Source organism: Equus caballus, chromosome 1 (assembly GCF_041296265.1).
Source record: "Equus caballus isolate H_3958 breed thoroughbred chromosome 1, TB-T2T, whole genome shotgun sequence".
In the NCBI taxonomy this organism is placed as follows: Eukaryota; Metazoa; Chordata; class Mammalia; order Perissodactyla; family Equidae; genus Equus; species Equus caballus.
The window spans coordinates 9,035,424-9,053,189 of NC_091684.1; the positions used below are offsets into that span (position 1 = coordinate 9,035,424).

A 17,766-nucleotide genomic window follows, 5' to 3' on the forward strand; every position below is an offset into this window, starting at 1 on the left:
ACTGAAGGAAAACTGTTTAAATCAAGAATTTATTACATATGATTTAATGTATTCATATAACTTAATTGTGTTAAGTAAAATTTATGACAGATTTATGTGTGAATTAGACCATATTAACATCAGAAGTTAATACTACATTTTTCTACTTGAGGGGAGAAATATACATATATTCTCATTATCTTTGAGAAAATGAATTTCCTTTTGGAAAAGAAATCAAATATTATAAAAGCAAATGAATTGTCACATTATATAAACTTAAACTTTTAGTTTCTACTTAGATTCTACAATAAAATTTAAACATTATAGATTATTGGATAGTGTATCTCACTTGATCTATTGCAAAAATAAATGAAACAGTCCCCGTCCTAAAGGGCTATTATAATTCATAGGCAAAACGTTATACTAAAACTTTTTAAAACTAAAGTATAAAATTATTTCTCTGTCTCTAGGCAAAACTTGGTTTCTCTAATATTACTGGAATTGATTACTCTCCTTCTGCAATACAGCTTTCTGGAAGTATTATAGAAAAAGAAGGTTTATCTAACATTAAGTTGAAGGTAACTATTATTTATATTACTATAACTTTTATGTGTAATAAAAGTTATAAAGTTTAAATGTTTCTAGGTGTATTAATTTGCTGACATCTTTTGAAGTCATATGAATGAGGAATCAATCAATAATCCAAATTGAAACATTTTTAAATAACTGTTTAAAATTTTGTCTCGTCAGCTTGTGGAAGTTATTTTCTCTTCTTCCTTGAGTAGAAGTGTGTTCATTCTTTCTCTCCTTTGCTAACATATGCATGTAATTCGTAATTTTGGATTAACTAGATTAAAAAGTTGTGGGGGCCGGCCCAGTGGTGCAGCGGTTAAGTTTGCACGTTCTGCTTCGGCGGGCCAGGCTTCACCGGTTTGGATCCTGGGTGCGGACATGGCACCGCTTGTCAAGCCATGCTGTGGCAGGCATCCCACGTATAAAGTAGAGGAAGATGGGCACGGATGTTAGCTCAGGGCCAGTCTTCCTCAGCAAAAAGAGGAGGATTGGTGGCACATGTTAGCTCAGGGCCAAAGAAAACAGTTGTTAATGCATAGAGGAGTATAATGCCACCAAAGATACTTAGTTATCTTTGTGTCCTGTGATCTGTGAGAAGGTGCCTCCTACATTTATATTTCTAACCCAGGCCTCTTCTCTGAGCTCTAGAATTATATAAAACCTATGTATTCTACGGTTCCACTTGGATAGCTAATAGTCTGTCAATTCATCCAAAAGGAAACTCTTGGTTTCCTCCTTACTCCTGCTTTTCCATCTCTATTGATGATACCACCATTCATCTGTTGCACTAACCCAATCCAAAGAGTGATCTTTTTGTCTTCTTTCCTTTAAATCCTATATCCAATTCTGTTGTTTTTATCATCAGAGTATATCAGAAATGTGATCATTCCTTGGTATTTCCACTGCTACCTCCCATGTCCCAGCCACCATCATTACTTGCCTAACTGACTACCATGACTTCTTATTTGCGCTCCCATCTCCAGTCTTGCCACCCCACTGTCTATTATCACAGCACAACCGAGTGATCTTTTGGAACGTAAATCAGCTCGTGTCACTTCCTTGCTCACAAGCCTCCAGGGGCTTCCCCATTGCGTCAGAATAGACTCTGAACCCCTACCTAGCTTTACAAAGCCCCTTACTTCTTACCTCTTTCCCTCTTTATCACCAGTATGCCAGTCATACTGGCTTTCTTTCTGCTTGAGAAACATGTCTAGCCTGTCTTTCTGTGTTTATACCTGCTACTCTCTTCCTAGAATATTCTCTGCCCAAATCTTAGCTTGTTTGACTCATTCTCATCGTTCAGATCTCTGCTCAGATATCACCTTCTTAGGAGAGGCCTTTTCTGACTGCCTTTTCTAAAACATTTCTCTTCCCAGTCACTCAATGTCTTCGTTATTCTGTTTTCATTTTCTTCATAGCACTTTCTCTGAAATTATTTGGTTAGCTTATTTATTGTTTGTTTCTCCCTTTAGAGAATATAGGGTATATTCTCATACAGGGACCTTTCTGTTTTGTTTACTGTTGTATTCCCAGGGCCTGAAAAGTCCCTGCATAGAATAGGTGTCCACGAAATATTTGTTAAATAAATGAATACTTTTACACAGGCATTTAGGATAGGAAGCTTCTCCAAAGTTAGCTCTTAAGAGCAGTAGTCATTATTTTGCTTCAGGGATAGTGAATACTTGGATGAGAGGGAGGGGAAAAAACCATCTTCAAATATAAATAAGCATGAACTCCACATTTTTTTATTTTGGAGGAAGATTGGCCTTGAGCTAACATCTGTTGCCAGTCTTCCTCTTTTTGCTTGAGGAAGATTGTTGCCAAGCTAACATCTGTGCTAATCTTCCTCTATTTTATGTGGAATGCCCCCAAAGCATGGCTTGAAGAGCGGTGCTAGGTCCACACCCAGCATCCGAAGCTGTGAACCCCGGGCTGCCAAAGCGAAGCGTGCGAACTTAACCACTACGTCGCTGGGCTGGCCCCCAAAATCCGCATTTTAAAGTCAAACAATAAGAGAATTTTAGATAATACATTGTTTGTGATTACTTTATTAAGTTTGTACAAATAATCATGAGCTAATTGTTTAATTACTTTTTTAAAGTAACTTTTCAGAATTAAGTTCACTGGTAAATCATTGTGAATATTTTATGAAATTGAGAGAGATATCACTACTTCAAATGCTTATAATTTGTCAGTAGGTTATTGAAAATGAATGACATGCTGATATATAACTTTCAAAATCTGAAGTGCATTGTATTTATAAAGTTAAGTAATTGCAGTTTAAATAGTCATTTAATTTCTTAAGCTGTATTCCATTTGTTACATCTGTTAGTTGCTTTGTAACCTACTGAGTCAAGGCAAAAGAACTTTTTATTTACCATGCTTACTATAGATCACACAACTAGTAATATCAGCCAAAAATTATCTTATTTCCAATGATCCAGTGAGTTTTAGTTCCAGGTAATTTTTGTCATTTTTAAGAATATGTCAAATAGTCTACTTTTCGACAAATAACTTTTTCATAACCCAGGCTTCTGAGATCTATTATGTGCTGGTATTATTAGGCGATACACCTGGCTTTGATTTGTTTCCAAATTTGTAGAGATTTGGAATGTCCAGGAAACACTGTCAATCTCTCTCACTAATCTTAGCTTTAATGATCTTAGAATGAAGCACATAAAAGTTACCTATAAAGTTGAAAATATGTTTATTATATGTAAAATGCCGTCATAATTAATGGGTCTTTTTATCTATAACTTTTTACAGATTATCCCTTAAATTCAGTAAAGATTGTGTGTTAATTGTTCTCACATAGATAATTGTTTTTTAATATAGGTAGAAGACTTTTTGAATCTTTCCACAAAACTGACTGGATTTCATATTTGTATTGACAAGGGGACTTTTGATGCCATAAGCCTTAATCCTGACAATGCACTTGAGAAGAGGAAACAATATGTGAAATCTCTCTCCCGGGTGTTGAAAGTGAAAGGCTTTTTTCTAATAACCTCATGTAATTGGACCAAGGAAGAGTTGCTAAATGAATTTAGTGAAGGTAAATGGCTATATCTTGTTCAAATGTTTAATACACTTAAATAGGTTTTTTTCCCTTGGTATTATAGTGTTTTAGTTTTCTATTTGTAGGACTTGCCTGCTTTTCTACTCTGTTAATAACCTTGGTAATATTTTAAACTGTATATGCAAAGGACAAAAAAATAATATTGGTTGAGATCCAGAGTCCTTTTAAAAATTTTCCAAGAAATCCTGGTAGTTAAATACTAAAATTTATGAGCCTGTAAAAATTAAGTTCTTTATTTAAGCTGTATAATCTATTATTTAAAGAATCAAACAAAGAAAGCACATATATTGTGCTTCTGACTTCAGTGCACTGATAAACTGGGAAGCGGTAGTAATAGTAATCAGTAATAATGCAAATGGAAGTAGTATTTTTTTAAAGTCTTACATGATGAGAGTTTTAATTTTATAGATACTTTATATGTCTTGCTAGTGGTGATTTTAGGTATTTAGATTTGTTTTCAGTGTATAAAGAACAATTATTTTTAACATTGCACAGAAACAAAATGTAGGGGCTTGATAGTAGAAATATTACCTGTTAATTCTTGAGGAGATCTCTACCTTTTTCAAGATTTTGGTCCAAGATAGGATTCTTTTTTGCCCCATGAACAAGGTATAATTAGTGCTGTGTCTACTAAGTGGAGATCTTGGGAGAATTGAGAATCTGTAATCTATACATAAATATTTTGAGTTCTTTGGCAGACTGTTTCCTGCATGTTTTTCAGGAATATTTTACCTGCCAATTTATTCATTCAGTGCACATGCATTTCCGGGAAAGTACCTTGAGAATCTATAGTTAGATATTTGCTTTTTTTCCTTAGAATCCTTTTCAGGTTAGGATTAAGTTTTTTCACAGGAATGTAGAAAATTTTCGGGATGAAGTATTAATAAATGATATGGTACTAAATTTGTAGTTAAATTTTGAACCTCAGTTGTCACAAGCTAATGGGAGATGGATTTATAATTGTATTGAACGCACTTTATGTTAGAGTTTGTTTTCTTTTTTGGTAATAAGGGAATAGGCAGTAGTGGGGAGAACACTTAGCACACGTCCTTGTGTGTGTACTCAGTGGCTTTGGCAGGTTATATAATGTAAAATCTGAGCTGTTTGAGGCTTGAAATGTCACCTTGTGGGTTCACTACTATTGCCTCTGGAAAACAGGAATTACATATATGTGATTTATTGTCTTTTATTTCATGCCATTAATTTTATTATCTTCCATGTTAAATTTGTTTCCTTTAGAGCTGGTGAGGCCCCGTATTAAAAGTCTTTCCCTCTTCCTGAGGCTTGACAGTTTTAATAAATGTCCAGAGTTACACTGTGTAGGGGCAAGTTCCTTTCCTGGTTTTCAAATACAGGTGTTCTCTTTTACCCCTGGAACCACCAGACAAAAACATATTTGTCTGTTTTTGATAATGAGGAACAGACTTTATCCTGGTAAAGAGTGCTTAAAAATGTGTCTGTGTCTGAGAACTACTGAGTACATTCTTAAACTTATGTTCAGTTTTAAAGGTTAATACAGAATTTAAATAAGCAAAATGTTAAAACAGGAAATGTTAAAGAAATGATTATATACTACTGAAGGCATGTTTTAGGCATATGTCTCTTAGAAAATAGTTTTTGGAGTTAGTTGCAGGACACTAACAGAGCACACTGCCATGCATCACTGCTGAAGGTCTTGTCACTAACTACCAGGATTGGCTTAGACGGTCCCTTTTGCATAGAATAAAGCTTACTTCACCAATCTTTTAAGGTTCTTTGCTTCTTTCCTTATTTGAAACTTAAATGTTCATAAAACTGTTGAAATGGATTTTCATTTTTCTTTTATAGCCCTACTTATAATAAACATTTCATGTTAGGAGATTTTGATTTCATATCCAAGGGACTTGACCTTCTTACAACTACTGAATTTAAAAAACAACAACAAAAAACCTATCTTACTAAAAGAAAAGGGGGACGGGAGAAAGGAGGAACGACTTACGCTGCAGTGATGCTGATGTCTCTCTCCTTCCTATCTTACTACGAAAGTAATCCATATTCATTAGGGAAAAAGTGGAAGAATATGAGTAACTTTAACACATAAGCACATAGACTAATATAATTAAAATCATTTGTTGTCTATGACTGGAATACAATCACTTTAAATATTTTGGTGTATTATCTCTTAAAGTACAGTATCTTCAATTCTGTAGGGTTAGTCCAGGGAGTTAAAAGATTAGTCCTGGAAAATTCACACAGACACTCCATTTTCTCTTGAAAATTTTTATTATGAAATAGTTTAAGCATATGTAAAATTTCAGAAAACAAATATGGGTATATACCCATGTACCCACCATAGTGGCTCCATTTTCCAGCATTAAAATATATCATGTTATTTAAAAGAAGGAGTTTTCTTATCATCAGTTTTTAATGAGCATTTCAATATTTAGCTATTTGTTAAGATCTAGTAAAGTTTAATTAAGAATATGAATTAGAATGTGTAATGAAGCAAAGTGTAAAAGACCAGTTGATACAATAATGTATATCCTTTTAAAATATTTTTTCTGTTTACGAGAGTTATTTGAGCTTAAGCTCAAGACATGGAAACTTGGAAAATGTAGACACCACACCAAAGGAAAAAAATCCCCCAAAACTAGGAGTCCTGTCACTGAGGGAAAACCAGTTAACTAAGAGTGACCTTCCAGCCTTATTTGTCTTATTTTTTAAAAGCAGAATAATTAAACATTAAATTTCCATTTTATTTTATGTTTTAGGAAAACGCCACATTATCTTATTTTGATCTTCACAAAATCACTGTGAGTTAGATAGGGGCATTCGTATCTGGAATCTCCTTGCATAGAAACTGAGGATCCTGGTTAAGGTAACTTGACCAGCGTATCTTTCACCGAGTAAGTGGTAGAGCTGGGACTTGAACTGAGGTCTTTTGAATCCAGGTTAATTTTTTTTAAAACCACACTGTGCCGCTTTGAAGGTTCCTACCTCCTTGTCTTCCCAGACCCTTCATTAGTTCAGTTTGGGTCTTGATCTTTGGTTGTGGACTGTTTTTTTATTGTGGTAAAATATATATACCATAAGGTTTACCATTTAACCATTTTTAAGTGTATGGTTTTGTGGCATTAAGTACATTCACATTGTTGTGCAATCATCACCGCCATCCATTTCCAGAAAAATTCATTTTTATTTGCATGTTATTTAACCTTTCTGAATTAAGTGCTTTTATATGTGTGATGTGGATTGAGTTACTATGTAAAGGACTCAGTGCCTGATACATGGTAAGAACTCAGCACAGGGTAGCTGTTTCTTACAGACAAGATGGTGAAGTAGGCTAAAGGAGATGCAGAGTTGAAGGGATGATAAACAGGAAGCTGAGGAAATGGGGGATGGATGGAAAGCCTCTTTTCTGCAATTTGTTTTTGGTCTTGGCTGTCTCTTGTTCAATTCAAAGTGTTTTTGGGTGTACACACATACGTATACAGTACAATTGAAAAATCATAAAATGAAATTCAGTCACAATTTAGAGTTTGGAATTACATAGTTTTATAATACTTTGAAAGTACATTGTTAATACAAATTTCCCTTAACTGTGGGATTCAATCCCTAATGAAAGTATTTTAATTTTGTCTGACAGGATTTCAACTTTTCGAAGAGCTGCCAACACCCAAGTTCAGCTTTGGAGGCAGATCTGGAAACAGTGTAGCAGCATTGGTTTTCCAAAAAACGTGAGACTGTTCATTGGACAAATTCAGTTAGCTTTTTTAAGAAGCTCTACATCAAAGTAAACCTGACACAGAAAATGCGAGTGCAAATAAATGCTTAGTAAGTACACAGGATGCATGTGTTGAATAGAAATGATGGGTTGGTAAAAAAATCATGAGTGTGTAAGTGGTTGGGTTTTAAAGATCAACCAAGAATAATTTAAAAATTTCTTTTGTGTTGGAAATGTAAATATTTTTCTTTTTTAGTAAAAAAAATTTCCTGTAACTGCTGAACAGTTAAAAACTTTAAAGCAGTAAATGAATTTACAGAAAGCATGTATTCTTGATTTTTGTGCCTTGGTAAAGTGAATTGAATATGGCTGTTTATTAAGATTTGACCAAAATATTTTAGAGTGAGAATAACAGATAAAACAACTTTCTTAGTGTTTTATTAGACTGTTTATGAAACATAATAATATTTTGGGTTGAATGGTGGTTTTTTTAAAAAAATTATTTAATATCTGAGAAAGTCTCCTAGCCTTTTGTATATAATTAAACAAATCAGATAAATATGTCACTTGATCAAGAAATATTTATTGTGCCTGTATTTTGCGACTTATTGGTCTTTTACACACTGTGAAGGATGAATAGGAAATAGAAGGAAAGACAGCTAAGAGATACTGTTATCTGCCAGCACTGTGTTAAGTTATATTATCTTACTAAGTCATTGAATCCTCCCAATAGTTTCTCGAGGTATGTGTGTATTATTCCTGTTTGTATGTATCAAACAGCCAGTACAGGATGGAACCAGGATTCTCCTCTGGTTCTCATTCTAAAACCCATTCTCTTCCCCTAGTATATTCTGCCTCCCAGGTGCTAAGTCTCTGCTTTTATGAGATTTACAGTTCAGTTGGGGAACTAGGACTGGTATGTAGAAAATACTGCTAAAGAAGTTGGGCAGTTATTTTTAGGAGCTCTGCAGCTCCTTGTTCGTGGCAGTGTTGATCTGTGGACTGTGAGAATAGTGAGTCATCCTTCATTACTTTTCACCATCTCCCTACTGGTCTTAAAAGACTTGCCTAATCAAGAAGTGAGTCGTGTCATTGTGAAAGGGTGGTGTGAGTTATATATATTTATAAGCCCTCAGGGATACAGGGACAAAGATATTTTAGTTAGGGCCTAATTAGTAAGAGAAACAGTTTGTTTATTAACATTTTGAAAAGATAAGGGATATTAATATTTAAGGTATATTTAAGGTAATTAATATTTAATACCATTTTGTATTTGGGCTGATATTTTAATATTGGGGTCAATCACTTTTTTTTTTAAAGTGATGTAATTTTTGATGATTTTCAGGTTTTTGGGCTTGTTGGCTTACTGAATGAACAATTTTTGTTTGGCAAATGTTACTCTTGTAGTCAGTCAGTCTAGCATTACGTCTTTTTTCTTTTCATTTTCGCCCAGGAGTGGGGGCGGGGGGAGGAGGATGGTTTGATTTACATCAACATTAATCAGTTTGTTAAGATTACTACCTGCCTTGCACAAGGTAACTGAAGACATTTCCATAAACTTTCAACACAAATAACATTTTTGAAAAGCTCTAATTTTTAACATTCGAAAAGTGAGAAATTACTTCAAAATATGTGTGATTTAAACTGTAAAAAAATTGTGTTGATTTTACAAACTAGACATGGGATCTTAAACCATGGAAACATATAAATAGTTTTATAATTTATTGAGGAGATCTGGTCTTTGTTGCTTTTTCACATTAATAGTCCTTGATTTCAAATATGAGAATAGTGTGTAAGTACTTGTTTAGAATTCTGAGTTGTTAAGTATATGCTATTTTAAAGCACCAATCTAACAAAATAGGCTTTTTGTGCGACCAGACTGAGACACTGGGTTTGAGTCACTGATGGCTTGGAGTGGGCCTTTGTTGAAAAGCTCCTTGAGTCACTATCATGGGGGTATTATGTGTGTTCCATTTGCAAAAATGAAGGATTTTTGGGGGGGAATCATTAGCTGTTGATAAGGTTAGGAAAAAGGAGTTGTTATCTCCTCTATTAGTCCTACTGGAAACCAGCCTCTTGGAGGCCAAAATTGAAACAAATGGAAGGTCCAAAAATGCGAACAATAAATTAATATTTTCAACTAATACTATGCTTTAAAAACAGGCCAGTAAATGTCCCCAAGTTACTGAAACAAGTTATAAATACATTATTATTAAACGTAGTTTTGTTAAGTCATATGAATATGTGGGTAACTGAAAGGAATTATGCAGTTATAAAAGGGAGCGGTAAGTATAGAATGAATGCTGTTTTCTCTGGATAAGAAGTTGGAATTGTAATTTTATTTCATCAAAAGACACTCTTATTTTGAGGAAACTTGTTTGAAATGCAAACGAGATTTCTCTGTGGAGCCTGCACAGTATTGTTGCTTTTCATTATGATGTTATTGCTGCATAACAGGCCACTTCTGTGTGTAGGAAGTGCGTATGCAAGTCCAAAGGGATTTGAGGCCTGAATGGGCGGGTTACACCAAGTAACAGATAGAAAGTTTTCAGAACATTTTGTTTTAAGCCAGGTGCACAAGTTAGAGTTGCTTTTTGGGACTGGCATTTATGCATATGAGAATCAAACCTGACACTACGCTTGGCAGCTTGACTAAAGCCATTTTAAAATAAGTACAAACTGTCCTTGAATGATTTTCTTCCCATTGTAGTAGCAACGACTTTGCCTTTCTTCTTCATCTGTGATGTGCATGTGATTTTCTATTTACTTTTGGGGAAGAAGGGAGGTAAACATATACAAAAAGACTTTGTATGAACTACGTGTTTCAATTCAGTTACTATTTATTTTTAAATTTCTATGATATTGTAATGCAGTATTATATGTTAACTTTAATTCACATTTATCCAGAGTATAATAGAAACCTTAATTTTTAAGGAACCTAAATTAATAATTGTTTTATATGGCTCTGAAATAATTTTTTTAGTTGATTTGCTAAGAAATAGGCAAGTAGACTATCTCTGCCTATGTTAATAGATTTTGTTTATGTTCTCTTAAATAAGTTTTATATATTTATGCATGTGTGTGTGTGTCTGGTAACCAACTATGGAAATATACACAAATGTGAAAAATCAGTTGCTCTCCAGGCCAGCATTCTACTGCTGTGGGGAGACCTGGGTTTGATTTCCTGTTTTTGGCACTGTGCTAGGGTGTATGTGCTCCAGAGACAGCCTTCTGTTTTGAGAGCAAGAGACCAAATGTCTTGTGTTCCACAGTAGTAACCTTTTTGGCTAATTGTGGGGGGGTGTTGATGGGCTCTGAAAGGAGTCTTGTCTAGTACACTTCGCTGAAGGAGGCTGCATATGACCCAGAGCTTTATTGTGGGAAGCCACGAGCATGGTAGGTTGAAGGACAATTGCAAAGTGGGAAAAAAATTAGGAAAGCCCTGTCATTTCTCTTGGTTAGGCAGGAAACAGAGATGTCCTTAGAAGAAGGGGGAGCACATGAGCATGTTTTATTAACAGTTAATGGAAGAAAATTAATGCTAATTTATTCTTCATACATACCGTGCAATTTGTTAGAAAAGTAAAAGGATAGTTTGAAATTCTTTGGTCAATTGATGGATTCCATGTTAAGGGCATAGAAATGAAACTCAACATTAAGCAGACAAATACCCAAGCCCACAGGCTACGTAAATGCTGAATAAAACCAGCTCTACAATGGAACTCTGAAAAGCAAGGGGTAAGAAGCCTAATGAATGATTGAATATGACCTTAGCAAAATCCCTGGAGTGTTGTTGAAAGATCATTCAGTTCCAGCTTAGATGTCAAGATGGGCTCCAGTAACCAGTAAAAAAAGAGAGCTTGAGTCGGTATTTACTGAGTTTTTAAAAATCTTTACAACACAGTACATTAGACTAATCATTAAAAAGACTTCTCTAACTGATTTTTGAGCTGTCACTGTTTGGACCTGTAGTTTAGGCCCAGGGAAACCAAATTAAAAATTTAGATAGGAATAATTCCCAAGACGTGAGTGTATCAATATCCTGCTTTATGGAGTAGGACTTCAAAAACTGGGATGTAGAGGCTGGCAGAATGTACTTTTGTCATGCTGATACCATTGTAAGAAAGACTTAGAACCAACGGATCAATTGTACCTTAAAGTATTTGCAAATTACTTGCCTAGTTTATTAGAAGATGATGTAAAAAACCAAAATCTACTTTTTTCACTTTTAAATAGCCTGTTCTGAAGAAATGCTAAATTCTTCTGTTATATTTTTAAATATATATTGCTGTTACTGCATCAGGAAATGATAAGTATGTTAGTGAGTGATCTTTATTGTGCATGCTATCCAGAAGCTTTTTAAGAAAAGCAAATCTAACCCATTTGTTTTTCCAAATACCTAAAAATTTATACGTGAACCAGCAATTAGCATATCCTGTATATTATCGGAGCAGCTTAGAAAGAAGTATGAAAATACTCTGGTTGAATAAGGGGACCGTGAACTGTACTTCTCACTCTTCACTAACAGTTACAGATGCAGCAGTTTATTATCATCGGTGATTAGAGCAGAACAGAAGCGCTGTTGGGTGGCTGTAGTTCTCCTGCTATTGCCTTCCTTACCGCTTCAAAGACGGAATAGTCAGGAGGAAGAGGCTAAATGTAGACGAGAGTGGGTGCTGCCAGTTCACATTTTTCCCCTAACTCTTCCTCTAAAATGAAAATGTCAGTCCTTTGTTCCCATCTAATTTTAGTACATCCTGGCTAAAAAAACGTTAGGATGAAAAATGTTAGGATGATTTCCAACCATGGAACTTTGAAGGGTGGAGTGGGATGGGGGAAGAGTAGAGGAAAGAGCAGTTTACATTCCATATCCGTTTGCCTTTCTGCGACAGCATCTAGCCCTTACTCTGTTGATTTTGGTAATGAAATAAATTTAGATGCACTGAAGCAGCAATAATTAGGTTTTCCTGCCATATCCTCCGCGAAAAGCCTAGTTGGAGTCTGAATGGGGAAAATCATAATATGGTCTTTAATAGAACATACTCAGCTGAATTAAAGAGCTGTGTGCAAGTTTTGAAGAAAGGCCTGAAATTGTGAGTGAAAACTACATGTTATTTACAAATAGAACCTTTGAGGTCCATTTGTGAATCAGTGAAACTGCTTTTATGCTATTGTTTTTAATGAGAATAATATTTGTTGATTTTTGAGAAGCAGTCATAAGCAAGGCACACAAGTCAGAGCTGTTTATTCTCTCTGAAAACCCTAATAGGTCTAGAAGGAAAGTTCTGATTCCGTGAAGAGAGCCAGTTGGTCAAATCACTGATAATATAGTTTGTTCAAGAGATAGGACAGAATTCCATATGATTTTGTAGTTGGAAGTGCCAATTGTTGTGGTTATTATTTAATTAAAAAGTGATTAACTGGATTAAACTATGAGGGGAATTCCACATGCTGTAACTTACTGTGAAATAAGCCTGTCTTTTCCAAAGGTTTGTTCATGTAACAAGCAGAGGTTTCCTCTTGGAACCTCTGTATGATAAAGACATTATGTAACCAAAGTAAGAGAGATCATTTTGTTATTAAGTCTGTGTGATTAATGACTTAATTTGTGACAAATGCAATATCAGCTTATTTTCTGACCTTGAAATTTCATTTATTTTGGTTCCTTTCATTATAGTAATGGATAATTTGTGTTTAAAATCTGTTAGGTAAGAGAATAACTATCGAAGAGAAATAATTTTTTTAATAATACGTTTTGGAGAGAAAAATGATTGGAACCTAGGCCAATCACTTTCCTTTTCTAGGCTTTGTTTTTTTCCTCTGAAAATAAAGGCGTTCAGTAGGTGATACTTAAAAATTCTTCTCTATCCCTGTAGTAAGCTTGGCTGCCATAGACTGGGTGGCTTAAACAGCAGAAATTTATTTTTCACAGTCTGGAGACTGGGAATTCCAAGATCAAGGTGCTGGCAAGGTAGGTTTCATTCTGAGGCCTCTTCTCTTGGCTTGTAGGCAGCTGTCATCTCTCTGTATGTTCACTTGACCTCTTTTTGCATGCTTGTGGGGAGAGAGTGAGCGTGCGTGAGCATGTTCTCTAGTGTCTCTTGTTATAAAGGCACTAATCCCATCATGAGGACCCCACCCTCATGGCTTCATCTAACCCTCGTTACCTCCCAAAGGCCCATCTCCAAATACCATCACTAGGGGTTAGGGGTTCAACATATGAATTTTGGGGAGACACAAATGTTCAGTCCATAATAACCGCTGAAGTTGATTTAAGGGTTCAGAGAAAGGCCTACAAAATAGGTTTCTACTATATATGGGAAGTTTAAATACTTCATTAGTTAAATATCAATTGTTAGGTTACTTGATGGTTCTTTTAAACCAAGGTATCTATTCATGTATGTGAAAAAATATATGTACATATAATAAAACATTTGAAGCAATCGCATGAGTATTTTTCAATCTAAAAACATCTTTAGATTTGAGTATTGTCTCTGATATATATTTGATAATTCTGTTTGTATTCATTTGACCGTAGAGATGTTTTATCCAAGAAACTCAGAAAGTTACATCTAATTGTTTAGTCCACTTTGATTTTATTTATAGAAATATTGAGATCAAGATTGAGCATAAGCAAAATTGGGTAATCTGAAGGATCTCCCTAGTTTGATTCTTCCCTACTCTAAACACATAGAAACTACACACTCACAGATGACCTAATTTACCACTCTAAAGTCCCAGGGCTTTGAAACTTCTTTCTCATGCTACACAGAGACCCATGCTTGGGTATGGTACCTGCGTCTGCCCTTCTTTATGCCTTGTACCTCTCTGGGCTACTGTCAGTCTATAACTGTTTACCCCCTCAGTGAAATTGAAGTATGTTAAAGGTGCTAGCAAAGTGCCTAATGAGTAGTAGATACTTATTTAAAGTTGGTTTTTCTTCAGTACATTTCTCTGAAGCAGTTTCATATGGTGGAGAGAGAAGCACTTGTGACTCTACATAATAGGGTTGTGAATATTAAATAAGAAAAATAACTGTAATGCAGCTTAGCATGATTCCTAGCGTACAGCAATGCCAAATAAATATTCTTTTCTCCAAGGACCCTTCTTCCCATTGGAGCTAATGTATTGAATTGTTCAGGATTTTAATCCTCACTGCCACTGAGTTAATGTATTCAGTTCATTGTAAGGTGCTTGTATTCCAGGAGTGATTAGATGAGTGAAGAGAGGAGGATGAGTGGTAGATAAGTAAGAGGGAAAGTTCAGAACTTCTTAAAAAATCATACCGTGTAGCTCCTTTTTCCTTAGTCGCTAGATAGGGCTGGTGCTGAAGCACCTTTTCATTTAGTTAAGAAATGAGGACCATACACCAGATGCCAGATTTTCACAAAATGTCCTTTCTGATGCGTTTCAGCAGACTTTAAAATACCCCTCAGATTTAAGATAGTTATCTGTTAAAGTGGTAATTATTTAGTAATGTATGTCAGCGTGATGGGGAAAATATTAATGAGGGTGCCTTTGAATTGAAAACAAATGGTCACAGATATAGTGCACCTTCCTTCATTAGATCTGAATGCTGAGGCATTGTTTCCAGTGATATCAAAGAAGAGAACAGAGAGCAGGTGCCCCAATGACCATGCATTGGGTTTTAATGAAAGTTGTTGAGTTGGATTTGGGTCTTTTACTGGGTATTGAGGAAACAGTAGACTAAGATTTTACCATTGATTTCCACCTTGCCTCATCTAGATTTGATATCTTTCATCAGTGAGTCATGTTTGTTTTCCTTGCTATAAAGTTGAGTTAAAAGTGCCATTCACAGTGGCATTTTAAAGTTTGATGTTGGGTAATACTTTAAATAGTTGATCTGATTTGTCCTTAGTTTATACTAGAACTGACAGTATAGTATGTAAAGTACAGTGAATTAGTTGTTTATGCTAGTCTAAAAAAAATGTCTTTTTCAGATTTGTTGATTTAACCTTTTTATGGATGGTTAAGTGAATATCTATCCCAGTGCCTGGAGTGCTTAGTATGACTATAGAAATGCTGGCCAGAGCAGTCGCACTTTCTCTAGTTAACCTAGTTTCTCTAGTTTAAGTCTTTAACCATTTTCAAAAAGTTCTCCAGAGATGAGGTTAATATATGATATGATGTACATTCTTAGGACAGAACATAAAGCTTCATTACTTTATTTATTTAAAAGATTTTTATTTTTCCTTTTTCTCCCCAAAGCTCCCCAGTACATAATTGTGTATTTTTAGTTGTGGGTCCTTCTAGTTGTGGCATGTGGGATGCTGCCTCAGCATGGCTTGACAAGCGGTGCCATATCCGCATCCAGGATTCGAACTGGTGAAACCCTGGGCCGCTGAAGCAGAGCACGCGAACTTAACCACTCAGGTACGCGGCCCCTAAGCTTCACTACTTAAATTAGGTAGTTTACCAGTACAATGATTGAATAACCTGGTTTTGATCAAGGTTTTTGTTTTTTTGGTTCCTTATGAGAGTTAACAGGAGCTGTAAGTAGTATTTAAAATTGCAAGCCAAGTCCTCATTCATATCACTTCTTTTCTAGATTCAGGTCAGCTGCAGGATATGCACATACAAAACAGGCAAGGCTAGTCCCTCTTACAAATAGTGATAGGTATAATAAAACGAAACAGCCTTGCTTTTGATTAATATAGAAGATTGACAGACTGCTGAGGAGAGTTAAGAAATACACAGGCTAGTATAGTGTGTAGGGCGAATGTTCTTTTCATCCTGCTCCCAGGAATGTTCTGGCCATTGGAGCCAGAGACTAATTTTTTTTCTTGATATTTTAAATGTAAAGGATTCAGTCTTTAGATTTTAAACTCTGTGAAATCAGAAACTGTGTAGTTTCACAGTTTCCTCTCTCCCTAATGCAAATGAAATTTACTCAGTTTCATTTCTGTGGGGATAGTCAGGATAGCAGTAGCTTTGAGCATATCACTAGCGATGAGTTAAAAATAGATTTTTCTTGAGGCAGTGACTTATATGGCAGATAGTTGACAGAAGAGAAAAATTAAGTTAAATTTTGGGCTTGTGTCTCAGATACTAAATCTGAATTCCACTAAAGAATATTTAAGAAAAAAAATTGAAATTTTCATTTCAAGATGAGAAACGTTGAGTCTTGGTGTGCTGTTGAAATATTTTCTAGATTAAATTCAATATAACAATATGAAATATTGTAATTTGGTTTTAGCTGTTTTTGGTGGAGTAACTAAGGCAAACTAGGTTATGGATGACTATGTTATAGTGATACTAATTAGAATCTACTTCAGCTAAGATCATAAATAGATGAGGGAAAAGCCAGGAATTAATTATGCTTTTGAATCTTAGTATTCAAATAGTAAAATAGGTTTGGTAAGTTTTACATATGCCAGTAACTTTGAATGTAGATAGTGAAAAGCCTTCATTCTACTTATTTTTGCTTATTTGCCATGCATAAACTTTTCATTGTCTATTTTTTCATGCTTGTGTTTTCTTATAGCACATAACACCAACAGCTACTATTAACTTTGTGGGAAAAAAACCACCAAAAACAAAGTAAACTCAAATTGAAATAAGTTTTAACTGTTGCTCTGTTCTTTTTAGCTTACTTTACCCAGAGCTCTTCCATCCAATGAGTTGCAAGCGTGACATTTGCTGTGTTTTCAGCACCTGCCAACTTGGAAACCAGGGTTTGTGCTCAGGACTTAGGCTTACAACCCGTACTTTGTGGTGCACAATGCCGTCCCAGCTGGCATGCTTCGTACCTCAATGGTGCTAGACGTTTGGTTACAAAGCTGTGCAGATTCACATGCACTAATTTCAATAGGCATTCCCCTTCAAGCTGCTTTCAACTCTCATTTTGTATCAAAGGAGTTAGATTGGTATCATTAAATTCACTGCTGTGGTTATTTTTCAATGAAAATAAATTTGTTTTATTTAGTCGTTGAATCAAAAAGTAACTTTGTCTTTAAGAACCAAAATACCTCTTTAAAAAGATGTGTGTGTATAGATATGGGAGATATCTATACACACACACACACACATATGTATATTTTTGTGTGTGTGTGTGTGTGTGTGTATATATCTCCAGCCAGGGCTATAAATCAATTTTCATCAGTGGAAAAGTTTCAGAACACAAGATAAAACGAACAGAAAGGAGAGAACAGAAGGATTAGTGTGTCATAACATGCTTATGTAGGTAGTGTAGGTAGGCTCATTAGCTGTAGCTGGATCATAGATGTGGGAACAATTATAGAACTTACTTTTCTGAATAAGATCCACATAAGAAAATTGTCCCCATAGTAGGTTCAGATTTTGGCTTCCATCTATAACCAAAAGCTTTCCGTGTTTTCCAAAAATATGTGTTTTACTAACTTGTTTCCAGTAGCCAATCTCTTTGAAAATGCTTCAGGTGGACTTGGTGATGCCT

At 35.1% G+C, this 17,766-nt stretch overlaps 1 protein-coding gene across 11 annotated transcripts in view; it reads left to right on the plus strand.

Moving 5' to 3' along the window:
* EEF1AKMT2 (EEF1A lysine methyltransferase 2) overlaps positions 1–17,292 on the plus strand; it is a 34,821-nt gene extending 17,529 nt beyond the window's left edge. For 6 of the 11 annotated variants that reach the window (XM_023637490.2, XM_070275891.1, XM_070275880.1 and 3 more), the window contains 3 exons: positions 450–557; positions 3,388–3,604; positions 7,254–7,910. In XM_023637490.2, coding sequence (XP_023493258.1) covers positions 450–557; positions 3,388–3,604; positions 7,254–7,348 — 420 coding nt within the window. In that variant the 3' untranslated portion in view covers positions 7,349–7,910. Of the gene's footprint in view, positions 1–449; positions 558–3,387; positions 3,605–7,253; positions 7,911–13,207; positions 13,303–15,560; positions 15,726–16,940 lie in introns of those variants that run through there. The other 5 variants (XR_011441633.1, XR_011441640.1, XR_011441635.1 and 2 more) reach the window with 4 other exon arrangements.
* Positions 17,293–17,766: the final 474 nt, after the last annotated feature.